This window comes from Astatotilapia calliptera, chromosome 7 (genome assembly GCF_964374335.1).
Source record: "Astatotilapia calliptera chromosome 7, fAstCal68.1, whole genome shotgun sequence".
In the NCBI taxonomy this organism is placed as follows: Eukaryota; Metazoa; Chordata; class Actinopteri; order Cichliformes; family Cichlidae; genus Astatotilapia; species Astatotilapia calliptera.
This window is the reverse complement of record NC_137428.1, coordinates 4,379,240-4,397,907: the sequence shown is the minus strand read 5'-3', so window position 1 is coordinate 4,397,907 and position 18,668 is coordinate 4,379,240. Positions and strand designations below refer to the sequence as shown.

Sequence of the window (18,668 nt, the reverse complement as noted above, 5' to 3'; positions counted from 1 at the left end):
ATTTTCGTTTTCAAAACAACAGGCAACCTCCTGTATCTCTCTGCTTTTAATTTACTTTAATCGGGGCTAAGGAAGTCGTCAGTGTACCCCATTTATCTGGGCCACTAAGGAAAACTTCGTCAGTATATCCCGTTTCTCTATGAATCACTGAGAAAGGTATAATACAGTCTTATAAATAAAAAAAAGACACGTATTTACCTTCGTCAGCAAATCCCACTTCTGACACCAAATTGAAAGAAATCTCCGTCCCGGGTTTCTCCGTGGATCGGGTTTCCTCCGAGGCGTGAGCACCTATCAGCAGAGATTGTCCATAACCTATAGAACTCAAAGAAATATTCTCAAGTAACAGTCAAATATGCCATTCAGCGTGTTAGTTACGACGTCGGGAGCAACTGGGAGAACAAAACGACACAGAAACTGTACGGTTTATTCGTACAAAGGTTTATTCATCTTACAACAGTATATATAGAGGAAAAAGGTTCGTGTGTCAACAGATTCTCAGTTCAAACCGGTACAGACCAAATAAGGGAACGTCTTCCTGCCTTGTGAGCAAAGAAGTATCCTTTGTGTAGTTTATCAGTTCAGCTACAATTTATGATTATCCCAGCAAAATACACTCCTAGACATAGAATACAGAGTTCTTTCATTAGTGAATTCTGAAACGAACCACCTGGCCTTTAACAAGCTCCTTTCTAAGAGATAAGGAAGGGAGGATGGGAGTAAGGAAGTGATCTCTGTGGTGTTTTCAACCTTGAGGTACCATCCTGTGATTCTTACACATTAATTCTTAGGTTACAGAGAAAGAGAAAAACAACTAGTAAATGGGCCTTATTGAGTAACAGTTTTCCTGTATAATATCACTATAAAACAATATCCTGTTAATGCTACCATGGTATCAAAATATCACAACATTTACTAGCTTTTTTTTAATATGCAGTGTTGGGCAAGTTACTTTAAGTAATTAATTATAGTTACTTCTTCAAAAAGTAACTGAGTTAGTAACTGAGTTACAAGATTCTAAAAGTAATTAATTACTTGAAAAGTAACTATTGCCTTACTGGGCCTGGACCCCAGAGGGTTAAACATTTTTTTAACCCTCTGGGGGTCCAGGGTATAATTGGACATTTTTAACTACTTTTGATGTTTCCTCTACATTTCACCTTTAAAAACTATTTTTGTTTGGTATCATTGTTTTCAGCACGACCTCACGTGTCTGAATTTATAGTTATGTTTTCATTTTGACATACTGTATTAACAAAAAACATAAAATGTGAGTAGAAAAAGTTTTTTTAATTTAATTTAATTTTTTGCAGTGCATTTACAATGACTGAAATTTACAATGGATAACATTTTCGTTTCTCCTTCAAGTATCAGATAAAATGTTACACATTTATGGTTCATAATACAAGTGCACAAATCAATGCCTGAGAACCTTAATCGAATGAACAATTTTTGTAAAGAAAAGAGAGTCAAAATGTGTCAATAATAATCTGACTGACTGATAAAGTTTCTCAAAAAGATTATACACGTGTCTCTACAATTTACTGAATCATAGAGTACACTGCACTTAATTTTTCACATTGATTATATATTTTGTTAAATAAGTGACATGATGAAATATGTCATGTTTTCATCTGAGTTTGTATTTAAATAATTTTCTTTTAAGGTTCCAATGATTTTTGTTAATATTTGCTAATATGCAAAACCCTAAATTTGAAATAGTGTTTACTTTCTCATTTACATTACATAGTTTCTGCAACACCAAAACCCTAAATTTGAATTCAGTTCAGTTTTATTTATATAGCACTAAGTCACAACAACACTTCCCTCAAGGCATTTTATATTGTAAAAACCCTATAATAATATAAAAAAACAGAGAAACCCCAACAATCATATCACTCCAATGAGCAAGTGATTTGACGACAGTGGTAAGGAAAAACTCCTTTTTAACAGGAAGGAACCTCCAGCAGAACCAGGACAGGAGAGGGACGTCCATGTGCAGCAATGGAAGCAGATATGGAAGATAAAGTCCAAAGCAGCCCCCATGGTAGAGGAAGCATCAAGAGTTGTAGCCCCATAACAGCTAAAATATTAACGTGTACCCTCAAGCTAGGCCTAGATAGATAGATAGATGGATAGATGGATAGATAGATAGATAGATAGATAGATAGATAGATAGATAGATAGATAGATAGATAGATAGATAGATAGATAGATAGATTTTTTTAATTTTTTACAGCATACATGACATATTTGTGATATTTGTATTGCTTGCATAAAATAGTCCTCAAACTGAACTTTAAATCATTGCTTTTTTCTAACTGTTTAACAAGCTTTAGATCAGAAGTAAACCTGGTAGGCCAGCAAGTATCCATCGTTGTACATGTAGATCTGCTTGTTGGTGGGATTGTAGCTTAGACTAGCCACTGCTTTAGCTACCTTCTCCAGTGGTATTGCTAGTGAGTTGTCTTCTTTGCCTGTGGCTGTGTCGAAGGCGTAGAACACCTCCTCCCGGTACTCATTAACGTAACGAGTCGCATACATCACACCGCACACCATGAAGGCGTTACTTACTGCCTTCTTGAACAACCTCGTTTCCCACGTCTGTGTCACGTTGAGACTCTTCACCTCGCTGTCCCAAACTAAGCGGCTGATCACGAGGTTACCATGGTTACCTATAGTGGCATAGAGAGCCCACAGTCCTGTTTCATCTGCCTCTACATCAACATCACTATTGAGCCGGCAATCGTAGTAACAATAGGGGAACTTGTTGTTGAAACCCACACCGGTGCCTGGAAGAGTCACCCGTTTGACCTCGTTGGTCTCCAGGTCATACCGGCAAATGTCTGCAGAGCGGTAGCAGTGATAATACAGAGCCTCGCCATACAGGACGGCGTTCGGACCTTCATTTGTGCTGGGATGACTGTAAGATGAAGCAAAGGTAAATTCTCTGTGGTTTGTTGAGGCCATGAGGTCTTCATAGGTTTGGTAAAGGCGCACAGTGTTGCCCCAGATGTGGCTGCTTAGCAGAGGTTGAACCCAGTAACTGTTCTTCTGCCCCTCGCTCTCTTTCTGGGCTTGTTTTCCCCACGAACCAGAGATATAGCTCTTACCATGAGGACTGACTTTAGCTGTGATAGGGTCACTGATGTTGGTGATCAGACCTCTGAGGCAGTGCCTGTCATGACCTGGAAAGGCAGAAAGATCAGGAGGTTTCTGAAGGAGATAATAAGATACAGTCAATCATTGTCACCTATCGGGATCATTTATTTATGATCCCGTGAGAGTGTCTGTTTGGCTCAAATATTATTTTCAGACAGGATCAGGGAAAATAAGCTAGTTCTTGTAGTTCTTGAGTGACACGACTTTGTACTGGGTCTTCTTCACCATTCCTTGTGCATAGGTAGAATCAAAATACAAAGAAAGTCCAATACCCCAATCACTGAGAAATACTGTGTTCAGGAATAATTGATTATTACAAATTAATTGATAATTGTCTCTCACTGACAATCCCACACACCCACAATTTTTTCATATCATAGTGAGGACATCTAATTGACATAATGCTTTCCCCAGCCACCTAGTCTAAACCTAACCATCAAAAATAATGCCTAACCCTAACCCTGTTGTAACCCTGACACTAAAATCACATTTTGAGCCTCAAACTCGTGTGAACGGGCATTTCGTCCGCATAAGTATAGCAGCATGTTAATTTTCTGTCCTCACAAAGATATCTAAACATGTACACCACACACACACACACACACACACATACACACACACACACACACATACCTCTGAAGTCTTTGGGGATTGACTTGCAGGTCTCCACATTATTCTTTAGGTAGCGCAGTTTCTCCTTCACAGTCTTCATGTTAAGCGTGTCTATTGTTTGCATCTTGTTTACATGTTTATGTAGTCTATCAGCCTATCAGAAATGGATATAATATTATTCTATTGATAATTCTGTTACATCACAACAGGTCACATGTGACCTGACATAGTATAACATTAAATCTTTTCTTTCTGTTGTTTTTTGCTGCCATTTGCTATTTTAGCTCTACCTCTTTGGAGAGTTTCTGTGTCTCGGAGTTGTTAAGCTGGCTGTGGACCACATCGATGTCCACCTGTAACTGGCTGAGCTCCTGGCCCAGCTGGCGCAGGGACAGTTCTGTATACAGGCCCCTGAAATGCAGGTAGTTGTAGGGCTCCAGCCGAGCAGTAAAGTTGGAAAACTGATCCTGGATCAGAGGAAGACGTTGGCTGGAGAACGTCAGCTGCAAGAAATGTAGACAAAAAAAATCCTGTGATATTCTGATCCCAGACTGAAGTTGAAATATTATCTGGCAGACAATAACATAAAATTAATGGTAACAGGAAATCAATTCTGTGGGTATTTCAGTGTTTTTGCTTTTTAAACTTTTTTAAAGTATTTAATATCAAATATTGAAATGGTTATGAAAAGTGATTATTTTACATTATATTATTTTACTGTGCATACTTTCTCATATCATATCAAATTTCAGTATAAGAGTATAATAAACGAGGAGGTACTTATAGAAAAGAGATTCCAAAAGGCCAATGTGGAATATAACTGAAAAATAAAACACCGTGGACCCCGGCTGTGTATTTAAATCCCAACTGATAATGTAAGTTTAACAAGACAAACAAGCCATAGGTTTTCTAGTTTTCAATATGAATCTTACAAATCTTTTTGTTGTTCAAAAATAAATCTGTTGAAGGTGGCAGAGGAATGATATGAAAATATAAACTTCAGTAACACATACATTTAAAAATTATATACCAATATATAGTATATGTGATAATAAAAAAATTATAAATAATGAAGCAATAATATTGCAATTGGTACTTATGCTTAAGTAGCAGAGGTGAGTAAAATAATGCTACATGAGTTCTTACCTCTTCTTGTAGGTTATTCAGAGATCCTTCACAGGTGTGAACTTCCTCCAACACGTACTTAAACTTCTGAGCAGGGAACAGCCACATGGTGGAGTTTAGCTGGCACACACATGCATTTGCCTTCTTGTAGCCCGACACTCGCTGACTCCGGCTGTCAGCCTGATTGTGGGTACAGCAGGTTAAATCCTGAGGAACTGTTCACGGGCTACTCAAATAACTTTTTCTCCTAAAATACTATATTAAATCATTAGCTTTGAAGTGTAACTTACCGTGGATGACAGCAGTAGCAATAGAAGTATCTGCAGCATGTTTAGCTGGAAAAACTGAGACTGGACCAACAAAGATGCACACACACAAACACACACAGTGCTCCTCTGTTTTCTCTAATAAACTCACTGACAACAAACACACAGCCTGCTGGCCTGTTTCCTGTCACTGATGGGTTGCGTCACAGACTTAAAAGCAATTGGATGACACAACTAAAAGCATCAAGCTGGACTTCTGTAGGACCCCTCCCACTTCCTTCATGTATTGTTAATTTATCAGCTCTCATTTCCAAATGTTTTCATTCCTTCCTAACAGGATTATTTCCTACTTTATTAATTTTTTAAATTTTTTTAATTATTATAGATTACTACTGGCAGATGTTATACATTTACTTTAACGTTAAAATGTTAAAACCTGTAACCAATGGAAACGGCCCTTTTAGCATATTGTAACAAATTAATCTGATTTTTACAAGGGTGAACTTAGATAAAAGTGATACACTCTTAGAAACTAAATAACAAGAGACACTTTTTAAATTCTATCACCTTTTTTTATGTTAAACTATTTTTATCAGTTCTGAATAAAAAAGTAAAAAATTAAGCCCTTCTAATCTCTGTTACGTACCCTAAAAGGTAGGCATTTACATTGACATATTAATATGTAATGAAAAGTAGCAACTTCTAAACATGTACTTGCTTAGCAACGAAACCTTATACGTTATCATAAATTATCATTGGAAACTTGGAGACTGTTAAAAGAGCACAATAAATGATTTACTGTAAGATGTTGCATGCATAACACAAACCACAGAATTAAAAAAAAATCTAATTATTATTGCGGTCTGACTCAAAGTGGACACTTTCAGTTCCTGAAACTTTACCATTACAGGATCTACAACTAAGATTCAGCATGTATGTCTCAAAATAGATGCACGTATTAGTCACTGTCTGCCTTTATGTGCACTGTTAAAAAAAACATCTTAAAAAATTGGTAATATTCCAGCAGCTGGGGCGCCAAAATACTACCGTAAAATAACAGAAAATAACTTTCTCATAAAAATACAGTTATTTTCAGTAATGAAAATAGAGTTTGTTGCGCCAATTTTACTTGGGATTCTGCCTTTTCCAAGTGCTTTTAGACATTAAATTAGGAACATTTTGACGTGATTAAACAATGAAATCACCTATAAACAAGGTCAATGAATGTGGCAATAAGAATCATAATACGTAAATATACAGAAATATACAGTTAGCAGTTTGCTTAAATAATAATGATTGCATGCCCTGGGACAGACTGACAGAGGAGAGGCTGCCATATCAGCCCTTCTGGCCATTACCAGTAGGTGAAGAGTCTTGACCACGGACACAATACCGAGAGTGTCCGAGCCGGTGCTCGAATCGGCAACCTTTTGATCACAAGGCGAACTGCCAACTCTTGAGCCACGATTGCCCTAAATAGCAATGATAATAATACTTATGTGATGTAACACAAGGTTATAGGAATCATGTTATATACTTTTCCATAGCATTACATTTGAATTCAACAATTCAATCTTTCAAATAACGGACAGATATTTGTGAAATCATTAACTCAAAAGTGGATTATAGATGGCAGACAGTTGGTGTCGTAAACCCCCGCCTCTGTTCAAAGATGGTCGCTCACAGTGGACATAGATGGCTTCTTTCACTCCTCTTTCAAAACATCTGTCCTCTCTGTCCAAAATGTGAACATTGGCATCACATTACAGTGATTTAACGTTAATTTACATTTGAAATGTGAAATCACAGTCTATTTACGTAACTTTAATGATATTCTACAAGAACAGAACAAAACTGTAAAATGCACAGTAAAATACTTTTATATTAGGATTTTCCTACAGTACACCCATACCCGCGACCTTGTGGTTGTTAGTTCACATTCATTGGCCGATACCTAGCGTCATGTTATTATGTGTCCCAACATCCAATGGCATGTCACATTGTTTTCATGGCCACACCCTCACCCCAGGTGCAGAGGCCTATTTCTGTTCAGAAATGTTGTGAATACTTTGAGATTTATATTAATTGCAATTCCTACCTCTACATTTATTTTTTAAAATATATAATTAGCACAGCGTGGTCGTGCAATGTTTTATATGGTTTTTTTTGTTTTTATTCCTATTAATTATATTTTCACTTGTTACCTCTGAATTATTGAAATTACTCCTTTAATTATTGATTATTCTCATTCCTTTTTGATCATTTTATATATTTTTCCATAGTATTACATTTGAATTTAACAGATCATTCTCTCACATAACAGACAAATATTTGGGAAATTATGATACATTTCTGAATGTATTTTTACAATCGAAATATGCATATTTACAAAAAATATATTTAAAAAACAAGTAAATTGTGTTTTACTATATTTTCAGTACACTGTTACATTCTTGTCTGAAAAGATCTTAAAGGTTTATTTTGTCACACAGAAAGTAGTAATAAGAGTAATATTAAAAGTAAGGAGCTGCCACGATTGTTGGAAACTGGAATTGGCTGGGCCGCGCTATGAGTTCTGGGATAGGTTGGGCCACGAAGGATACACCCGAAATGAGGGACACATCTGTCGGCTGCATATGTAGTATCCTTCGAATTGGGACAGCCTTCGTCCCCTGGCTGTGCCTTAATCGGTCTACAAATCGGACTGCAAAAGCAACATCATCCCACAGAAGGTAAGTTACCCTGCGACTCATAGTGTCATACTGTTTGTTTGTTTAACCACTGCTGTCTCTGCAGTCTGTGGAGCTGAAGAGTCTACTGCAGGGGTTGGAGCAACGTCTTACCCAGCTGAGCAAAGATGTGCTGATCCTGGAAAAGGAGGATGACAGAGGGCTGTATGGAGTTCTCAGCCTGTATCTTATAGAGAATGAAATGAATGAGATCAAGCAGCTGATTGACAAGCTCAACAGCACCACCCAGGAAAACCAGATCCTCACTGCTAGCGCCACTCGCCAGGTACATTCACAACCACATGCTGCAAAACGCTGACATCACCCTGAAGTGTACATCTACTATTGTGTTTTCACTATTCGATATTATAGATGGTGTTAACAGAACAGTGACATTTAATTCTGTTAAACATATTCTGTATATTCATTGTTTTGAGTGCCCTTTTGTTGATTTGTGGAGTATCAAGCCATGTTAAGAAATACATTTTTCTCTGTTTGGCTCCACATTTGAATGTCTTCTTTCTCTCAGCTGGAGATCATGAAAACAGAAATGAAAGCGCTGGAGAAGTTCGACACCATGCAGGTGATAAAGGGACGACAAACCATCGAGGTTCTGAGGACAGACCTGGACAGTTGCAAAAAGGAAGTGAAGGCACTCACCCAGCTTCCACAGGGTGAGTTATGCCTCACTTGCGATTGTTAAGAGGTTGAAACCTCTATAGGACTAGTATGGCTCACAGTTAATACACACTTTAATTTTCCTTCAGGTACTTGTCCTCGCAGCCGGCTTGTTAGTGTTACCGGGCCAGTGTTCTACACAGAAGGAGAGTATCCTGGCTTGTATTCTTATGGAGCCTGGGGCTGTGATCCCAAACCAGAGAAAGGGAAAGAGAACTGGTATTGGTTGGTGATGATGACTTCCAACAACAGATACTCCAACTACATTCGTTTTTACTCCAGCCTGAACTCTCTCATTAGGGGGGTGAGTGCCCCAGGTAAGGAACTGCTGTGTAGTGTCAAACGTGCCAGTTGTCCCTTTGAAGTGGCCGATGACAGGATCGAATTCCTTTGAGATTTTTTTAAAGACAATGAAGACCTGTTTTCCTTTAACTTGTGTTACTGAAAATAAATGAGAATGACAGTGACTGCAGAGCTTCACAAATGTTGAAGTCCGGTTATACAGATCATTAGAAAGTTAACATGCACTGTAATTTAACAACAACAACAACAACAACAACAAAAAACTGACTAAAGTAGCATCGGGTGCAGATTCTAGCAAATATTACGTTTAAATAAACTGTGAATATTCTTTGAAATAAATTGTAAAATGTTTGCAAGAAAGTAACAACTTCACCTGCACTGGAAGACTTCCTAGGAGATACTCTAGTAAATAGTTCTCATAAGAGAATAATTTAAGTCATTACCTGATAAAGTTCTATTAAACAATGTTATGTATTGATGCTTTACTAACTGTGCATATTTTAATGTGTCATACTGTGTAGATCTAAATTGCTTATTCGTTCTCTAAAAACACAACCAATGATACTTAAATTTGAGTTTCCCCATCACACTGCTTCTTCTCCTTTCACTTCTTTTCCTGCCAGGAAATGTCTATATCCACACCTCTAACCCAACTACCAACACCATCCAGGGTCCAAATAATGTTCTGTATGGAGGGGCTTTGTATTACAACTGTTACAACCGAGATGCTGTTTGTCATTTCAACCTCACCACCAAACACGTTACTACCTTAGAACTACACCAAGGCACTAGGTTTTTTTCCACAACTTTTTTTTGAGCTCATTACTGCAAGAATATGAAACATAACTATGATGGAAACATTCATTTATGAATAAGAGTTGCTTTTTAAGTGTAAAACATTCACTGTTGTCCTCTGTTAACCAGATATAACTCAAAGGCTAACTTCTGCCACCTTGAGGAGTGTTACCCATACACTGATCTGGATCTTGCAACAGATGAATCTGGTGTCTGGGTGGTCTTCACCACCTCCCTGGACTTTGGCAACATGATCCTGTCCAAGGTGGAGGAGGGTGAACCACCTGCACTTGGAAAGACCTGGCAAACGTCAGTGTACAAGCAGGCGGTGACCAACACCTTCATGGCCTGCGGTGTTCTCTACGCCACACGTTACGTCAACCAAGCGCTCGAGGAGATCTTTTACTCATTCAATACCGTGACGGGGAAGGAGCGGTTCAACCTAGGCATCTTCATCAGCAAGATTTCTCCCAACATTCAAGCCCTGAACTACAGCCCTGTGGACCAGACACTACATGTCTACTCTGACTCCAACATGGTTTACTATAAAGTGATTTTTGAGTAAATTCATAAAAGATTCGATTCAAATAACTGCACCAGTAAAATAAATATTTCTGAAGGTCAGAAAAAAGGGCTGAAAAACCTTCATATATGGGGTAACTTTTAAGGTTAATTTTCATAGTAATGGTCAGTGTTTAATAATTTGCTAATTTTATTAGTTAGTTTGCTAATTTTTTTGTTTTTGTCTTTTACTGGCTTAAGAGATTTTTTAATGACATCTTTAACTGACTTTATATAAAAGTAAAAAAAAAAATTCTAATAGAGTCAATATTTTTGTGTTTGAGGTGACAAATACTTTTGTGTTTTTGCCCCCTAACATTCTAATGAATTACATTAAACCATTTGCTGAAATGCAATATTGCCAAATTTATCTAAGCTGTATTTGATTTAAACCAGGGGTCTCGTAACCCCAGGCTTTGAGGGCCGGTGTCCTGCAGGTTGTAGATCTCACCCTGGGTCAACACACCTGAAATAGTTCATTACCAGGCCTCTGGAGAACTTCAAGACATGCTGAGGAGGTAATTTAGCCATTTAAATCAGCTTTGTTGGATCAAGGACACATCTAAAATCTGAGTTGTGAAGTCCGAGACCCCTGCTTTAAACTACTTATTTTGTTACAGCTGTTACAAAATGAATAACTGATCCTTTACCCTCTAAAGTCTAAATCATGTTTGGCGCTGACCACAACAATGGCCCCAAGGCCTAAGAAAAGAGCACTTCTTTGGAAAACATGTTATGAGCTGTGCAGTAGATGTTAGTTTAAATGACCATTTGTGTTGTCCTCTAATTGCCAAGACCTAAGTGAACTACTTTTGAACCAGAACACAAATTAAATCTTCTAATGCACATCTGTACAGCAAATTAATCAAGTTTAACATTTCCAATTCAAAATGAAAATATGAACAAAGCATATTGATTATCAAGTCTAAGCATAACTAAGTTTAAGCCCATTCTTTTCTTTTAGTGCTTATATTCCACTAAAGTATATCAGTGACCAACTCAGACTTCATTTGAAAATCTAAAAGAAACCTTTTAATTTCTAAAAATGTGTTTGCAATACTTTAAAACATAATCAAACTCTGTGCTAAAGGTATTACCGGAAACTTGGTGTATGTAAAGCAGTTAAAGAGCTTAGAACACAATAAATTCAACCATTGCTAAGACATTGCATGCATAACACAAACCACAATATAAAAATAAAAAATTATTATTGCAGTCTGAGTGCAAAGTGGGCACTTTCTGTTCCTAAAACTTCACTGTTACAGGATCTACAACAAAAATTCTGCATGTAAATGCAGAATTTACATGCAGAAGGGTACATATTAGTCACCGTCTGCGTTTATGCAGGGTCTTATTGCATCATCCAGCCACAGCACTGAGTTATGAATGCTTATTGACTAGCAGACTGTAATAGTGTTAACAGAGTGTTATTACAACAGGTTTAGACTGCTGCCTGTACACAAAACTTTATCTCTGGTGATTATTCAATAAATAAAGGTTTAAGAGATGTCTGTATCAAAACAGACAATTATCTTTGTGTTGTCAGATAGACTGTACTTGGTTCTTGACATCCACTGCCTAACATTACTGTTGCTATGTTTGCTTAACCTTGTGTTTATCTGATGTCTTTAATATGGTGGCAAAAAATAGATGGACTGCTTCCAGTTGGAGACCTCAGTCTTGTATAAGTGACAATTTCAAATGGCCGTGAAATACCCATCTTGGAATCTGGATTCATGTTCTTTGTCCACTCGTTTGATTCATTTCATTGTGGTTTTCCACCTGTTGTCTTTGTGGTCTCTAGTTTTTGTCAGAGAAGTCGGGAGCTGTGTCTAGCACCTGAGAGCTGTCTTTATCATACTCCACAGAACAAAACTGTGGTATGAACACATTTTTAATTTCTTTAGTAAATTCATGACAGCTTCCTTTGATACATTTTTTAGGGAAGGTCCAAATCACATATGTTACATCATAAATTGTCTACAGCATATTGTGAAAAAGTCCTGGTGTTAAACTGACCTGCCTGCAGTTCGTAATATTATTCAACACGTTCTCATCTCAACACGTAACATACCACAATTTGTCATAGTCGTCGGCATGAGAGCAGGTTGAATCTATAAATGTGTTTTATGTGTGACATGAAGCTCAAATCTGTTCACTTTCAGATCCTGAATCACTTTGGAAAACACTATGTGTATGGTTAAGGTTAGGGTTAGGGCTGGAATGGATGGCTGGAGCCTGTGCTTCAAGTGTGTCTTACCACTGTGTCTTAAGTGGCTTTCTGTTCAGAGCGTTTCATAAGGACAAAAGGGTACCTTTTACGTTACTATGAGACGCTTAGGGGAGTGACAAATGTTATGTGTTGGGAAAATTAAATAGATAAAAATAATAAAATAATTTACATTTCTTGAATTTCTTGGACAAATATGTATTGCTAATCCAAGTCTGGTATTGTATGAGGCATAAATAAATTATGCATTATTTTAGCACAGACTGCTCACGTGATACGGTTAAAAGAGCTTAGCGTGCACCAAAATGAGGTAGTGGCTAACACACTGCACGAATAATAAAGACCAGAACGAAATATAAAATTCAAATGGTGCAATTGGACACATTGTGATTTTAGTCTCTGGCTATTTTACGACTTGTCTCATTTTCAAGTCACCGCAGGTTTAGCTGTGATTCATACACATTATAAAACAAAAAATGTTCCCAGCATAAACTTTACTGTATGTAGCAAATACAGTAAAATTATAGTAAGTAAATATATTGTATAAAGTTTATTTTGTATTATGTTTTTTGTTGTGTGTTCTAATAGTGTTTAAGAGTGCATTTGAGCAAACTGTTGCAAAGACTCAGATTGCACTGACAGTTTTAAATCTGCAAAGAAACTTGTTGATGCAGTGGGTTTGCTAAAATATGTGCATGTCAGTAAACACAGAAAAATCATATCTTGAAGAATGCAGTGTTGTGTTTCGTAAGTCATTACTGCCATTGGCTCTGAGAATCCATATTGATTAAATTTGTAGATGATTAAATGTCCTGTGCTGAACAGCAGTGAAAAGGGGAAAACAACTTCAAAAAGTTTTTGTAATTAACAAAAAATGTCATGAAAAACAGTGACAAATGTCACTGAGATGCATGATGCATGAAATACAAACACACCCACATCCACTTCCTCACATACGGAGGTTAGCGGGAATGTTCACAAGCTGCTGCAGCAGTTTACAGATGGTTTTGTTCAGCTCTGCTCTCTGTGATTCACCATGAAGCTGTACGTGATCATTTCACTGTGGGCTCTGCTCACATTCACACATCAGGTAAGAAATACTGAAGACTTCCTTTAAATGATAAAATATCCATTTTGAATGAAGTGACAAATACCAAATACCACTAAATGCTGCTGCTTATTTCACTTAAAAATACATTTAAATTTCAGGCTCCTCCACGAGAAAAGTGTGCATGTGAGCTGAATAACTCAGAGAAGGCATTCCCTCATGAAAAACTCAGGATAGTTGAAACCAACGTATCAGACTGCAACAGCAACATCACCCCGCAGAAGGTAACTAGTCTTTTAAAGCTCTCATGCTGTGTGTCTCCATTCCTGGTTAATCACTGCTGCCTCTGCAGACTGTGGAGCTGGAGAGTCTGCTGCTGGGGTTGGAGCGTCGTCTTTCCCAGCTGAACAAAGATGTGCTGATCCTGGAGGAGGAGGAGGAGGATGACGGAGAGTTCAGTTCAGTTCAGTTCATTTTTATTTCAAACATTTCAAACATGTGCCTTCACAATCATTACAAAATATCATTCCATTATTTGTTTGAAAAGGAGTAGGCTGAAGTATTTACTTATTTGTCCCTACCCCCTCAAGTTGGATGACGGAGAGCTGTATGGAGTTCTCAGCTTGTATGTTATAGAGAATGAAATGACTGAGATCAAGCAGCTGATTGACAAGCTCAACAGCACCACCCAGCAACACCAGATCCTCACTGCTAACGCCACTGAACAGGTAGATTCACAACCACATGCTGCAAAACACTGACATCACTCTAAAGAGCATATTTACTATTGTTTTTACACTGTCTTGTAAAATCATCATCACTGTTATGTTAGGTTATGTTATGTTATGTTATGGAAACAAAAAGTCTTGAAATTAGGTCAAAAGAGCATTTTGAAAAGTATTTGATATTGATAAGTGTGTTGTATTCATTTTTCTATTTCGCTTGATCTTTTAACATCTGCTGTCTCCAAGCTGGATAACCTGAAAGCAGAGATGCAAGAGCTGGAGAGGTTTGACACCATGCAGGTGATAAAGGGACAGCAAGTCAACTCTGCTCTGAAGGCAGATCTATTCAAGTGCAACAAAAAAATGAACACTACCGTCACGCCAACCGAGCCCCCACAGGGTGAGTCTAACAACCAGGTGGGGTTGGGGGTTGGATGGCTGCTACTGAGGCCCTGAAGGGGTTAATAAACCGTTTTACAGAAGACCAAACATGAACTAAACTGAGCTCAATACAATGAAACTAAAAACCATCAAACAAAGACGAGTTATGAAGGCATTACCAAACTATTTGAAGGCCATTATTGTATAATGTGAAGTATTATTGGCATTTGGTCAACATTTGCCTTATTTACCAAAAACGTATTAAGTACTTTCCAGGATCCTTACTTGTCAGAATCTATTATACATGTAAATGTGTTAATAATGTCTGTTTAAACCTTTTCCAGTGATTATCTTGATGTTGGCTTGAAAATAAATATCTCCCTCTACTGTTACTGCAGCTTATTGCAACTTCTGCATGTGTGTACATTTCACATTTTGGAGAGGCAAAGCATGAAATGAACCGGCGTGTCTACTCCATGCTTCGTTGTGATATCGGGTTGCCTCGGTATACAAAGTATTCTAGAGACAAGTAGGAGGCCATTTGTCTGACAGCTGGTTGTACTATGCACTGCATCCATAAAAGTAGCAGCAGAAAGAACAACTGTTACACACTTCTCCCCTCAGGTACCTGTCCACGCAGCCGGCTTCTTAATGTCACTGGACCAAGGGTCTACACAGCAGGAGAATATCCTGGCTCGTACGCTTACGGAGCCTGGGGTCGTGATCCCAGACCAGAGGAAGGCAAAGAAAGCTGGTACTGGCTGGTCATGTTGACTTCCAGTAATATATATGCCCACTATGTTCGTCTTTACAGCAGTCTGAGTTCTCTCATCATTGGAGTGAGCGTCCCAGGTAAGGAACTGTTCTCTTCTTGTGGTTAATTGTCAGAGGTACAATTTATGTAACAAAGCATTTTGGGTTTTATTGCAATCACTTTGAAGTGGTTTGTTGATTTTATGTAAAAAAATCATTCACCCTGCAGGTTTACCAGATTTTGTGGTAAAACTTGAAGGAAAGCATAGAGAATATAAAGTTTATTCGGCATATCCACAATACCTAACTATTTGAGGCATTCAGCTCAACAGTTGTGCAGATCTTTACAAAGATTAATGTGCACTTTAATTTGAAAATGAAGACTGAGAGAGACTGATAAGCATTTGGTGGACTAGCAACTACTGTACTTGTTGGCGCAGGATAGTATCTTTCTTTTTCACCAATGAGTGCTGGTCCTGCACACGTGCATAGTCAGCTCTGCCTTGGTTCCTTCTGAGACCTACATTTAGAAAGTCCTTATGAACAATTTTTTGCAGTTCTTTTTTATTAATGACACATTTTTTTACATGCTAGAAATTGTTAAACTATTTTCTCACATTTATTCTTCCATATCGTTTGTCTTCTTCTTTTTCAGGTAACGTCCAGATCCACTCCTCAAACCCAACTACCAACACCATCCAGGGTCCAAATAATGTTCTGTATGGAGGGGCTTTGTACTACAACTGTTACAACCAAGATTATGTTTGTCGATTCAATCTCACCACTAAAAGTGTCACAACCTTACAACTACCAAAAGGCACCAGGTTTGTCTTGGACCTCATTACTGGATGAAATGCTGAATAACTATGACAGAAACTTTCACTGCTATCCTCTGTTAACCAGGTACAACTCAAAAGGTAACTTCTGCCATCTTGAGGAATGCTACCCATACACTGACCTGGACCTGGCAACAGATGAGTCTGGTGTCTGGGTGGTCTACACCACCACTCAGGACTTTGGCAATTTGGTTCTCTCCAAGCTAGAGGAGGGTGAAACACCGGTGCTTGGAAAGACCTGGCGCACTTCAATCTACAAGCGGGCAGTGACCAACACCTTCATGGCGTGTGGCGTTCTCTATGCAACACGTTACATTAACAAGGAGGTCGAGGAGATCTTTTACTCATTCAACACCGTGACGGGACAGGAGAAGTTCAACATTGGCATCTTCATGAACAAGATGTCTACCAACATTCAAAGCCTAAATTACAGCCCTGTGGACCAGATGCTGCATGCTTACTGTGACTCCAACATGGTTTCCTACAAGGTGTTGTTTGGGTAAATTGTTATGTTGATGCTTAAAGCCAATTTTCACATAAATGAAATAAACATTAAAACCTCCCTACTTCCTCCTTGTGATATTTGCCATTTAGGTAAATGGCCTGTATTTGTATAGCGCTTTACACTACACACAGTCATCCACCCATTCACACACACATTCACACACAGGTGATGGCAAGCTACTTTGTAGCCACAGCTGCCCTGGGACGCACTGACAGAGGCGAGGCTGCAGGAAACTGGCGCCACCGGGCCCTCTGACCACCACCAGTAGGCAACAGGTGAAATGTCTTGCCCTAGGACACAATGACCGAGACTGTCAGAGCTGGGGCTCGAACCGGCAACCTTCCAATTACAAGACAAACTGCCAACTCTTGAGCCATGATCACATTTAGGTGGCTGATTCTACAGGAGATATCTGCGAAGCTTTCTCCGATGCATTTACAGTTAAATTTAATTTGTGCAACATTTTAAATTCTCCTTCAAGCATCATAGAAAATCTTCCACATTTTAAAGCTCACAATTTAAGTGCAGACCACTGAAAGTGGAAGAGCTCTTGCAAAGAAGTTGCAGTCTTTGCATCAACCGTAAACTCCTCTGTACACCAAAGTATTCTGGAGTTAATAGTGAATCCAATTGTCTGACAGCTGGTGCCCAAATGGGGTCATTCAATGGGAAAATGATGCCACACAGCAGCAAATCTACAACTGAATTATTAAAAAAGCAAAGAAAAAATCAGGGTGTTGCAATGGCACAGTCAGTCCAGCTCTCAACCCAGCTGAGATCCCGTGAGAGCTGTGCATAATAAAAACCTCCATAGCTTAATGAACCAAAGCAATGTTGTAAAGGAGACAAAATTCCTCCATAATGATTTCAGAGACCAGTAAAGTCATACAGAAAGATTACTGCAAGTTATTGCAAGATGGTTCTACAGATTATAAAATTATGGGCTTTATATCTTTTTACACACTGCTTCTACATTTGGCTTAGTTTTTCTTAAATAAATTATATGTCATGTGTTGTTGTTCATCTGAGGTTGTATTTAAATTATTTCCCGGTAAGGAGCAGATGGTTTTGTTATTATTATTTTCTGACATACGAAACCCTGGAATTGCAATAGGGTTTATGTAGCTACCGCAAGGATTGACGTAAGCACCATGTAGAGTTATTAAACAGGGTTTATTCTGGTCTTGACAACCCGTGAGAACTGCTCACGTTCGAAACAATTAAAAAAAACATCACATCAGAATGCATTCTTGTGCTTTGTTTCAATCAATCAAAAGTCATTAATCACAAAAACAAACATTTCAAATACACAAACCTCGTGAGTTGGCATCCAGGAGGGGGTAACTAGCCTTTTATGGCCTTAATATATTCTTTTCTATCTTTTTTCTCACTTATTTCTTGTCTTTATCTAACTCTGAACATTACTTTATTCATATGTGGAGCTAACCGAGAGCTGCAGCGTCCAGACACTAGCTGTGTCCCAAAACGTCGGCTGCATCCTTCGGAGGACCCGGCCTTCGCAGTCTATGTGGGCCAGGTCCTTCGAAGACCGAGAAGGCCGGAAGTGCGAGACTGTGAAATGAAACAGACGTCTCCGAAAACGTCGGCACACTTTTGCAAATATGCAATGTCTTGATAAACTAAGCAGATATTTGTAATTTACACAGCTACTTTCTCACCTGAACATATGCTAAAAGTTTATTTTGTGACCCAGAAAGATTAATAAGACTACTTTTAAAACTCAGTAGCGGCCGCCATTGTTGGCAACAGAAATTTGGCTGGGCCGCGCTATGAATTCTGGGATATGGTGGGCCACGAAGGACACACCCAACCCATCCTTCAAATTTGGGGAAATGAAGGACGCATTTGTCGGCCGCATTTGAAGGAGTCGACGAATTGGGACAGCCTTCGACGCCTGGCTGTGACGTAATCGGCCTTCAAATGCGGCCTCCGAAGGAT

At 38.5% G+C, this 18,668-nt stretch overlaps 3 protein-coding genes across 3 annotated transcripts; 2 read left to right on the top strand and 1 right to left on the bottom strand.

The window, feature by feature from the left end:
• Nucleotides 1–1,271: 1,271 nt before the first annotated feature.
• Nucleotides 1,272–5,328, bottom strand: LOC113027340 (olfactomedin-like). The gene is made up of 5 exons (XM_026176959.2): nt 5,190–5,328; nt 4,921–5,079; nt 4,065–4,277; nt 3,796–3,928; nt 1,272–3,188 (listed from the first exon to the last, which is right to left on the bottom strand). The coding sequence occupies exons 1-5, from the start codon at nt 5,226–5,228 to the stop codon at nt 2,341–2,343; spliced, it is 1,392 nt and encodes a 463-aa protein (XP_026032744.2). The 5' UTR covers nt 5,229–5,328; the 3' UTR covers nt 1,272–2,340.
• A 2,447-nt stretch (nt 5,329–7,775) lies between these two features.
• Nucleotides 7,776–12,687, top strand: LOC113027254 (olfactomedin-4-like). The gene is made up of 6 exons (XM_080304276.1): nt 7,776–7,790; nt 7,962–8,180; nt 8,424–8,568; nt 8,662–8,889; nt 9,499–9,667; nt 9,800–12,687. Exons 1-6 carry the CDS (start codon nt 7,776–7,778, stop codon nt 10,233–10,235), a joined length of 1,212 nt encoding a protein of 403 aa, XP_080160402.1. The 3' UTR covers nt 10,236–12,687.
• A 720-nt stretch (nt 12,688–13,407) lies between these two features.
• On the top strand, nt 13,408–16,770 carry LOC113027260 (olfactomedin-4-like). The gene is made up of 8 exons (XM_080304047.1): nt 13,408–13,551; nt 13,671–13,793; nt 13,862–13,972; nt 14,100–14,237; nt 14,481–14,634; nt 15,240–15,467; nt 16,024–16,192; nt 16,272–16,770. Exons 1-8 carry the CDS (start codon nt 13,498–13,500, stop codon nt 16,705–16,707), a joined length of 1,413 nt encoding a protein of 470 aa, XP_080160173.1. The 5' UTR covers nt 13,408–13,497; the 3' UTR covers nt 16,708–16,770.
• The last annotated feature ends 1,898 nt before the right edge of the window (nt 16,771–18,668 follow it).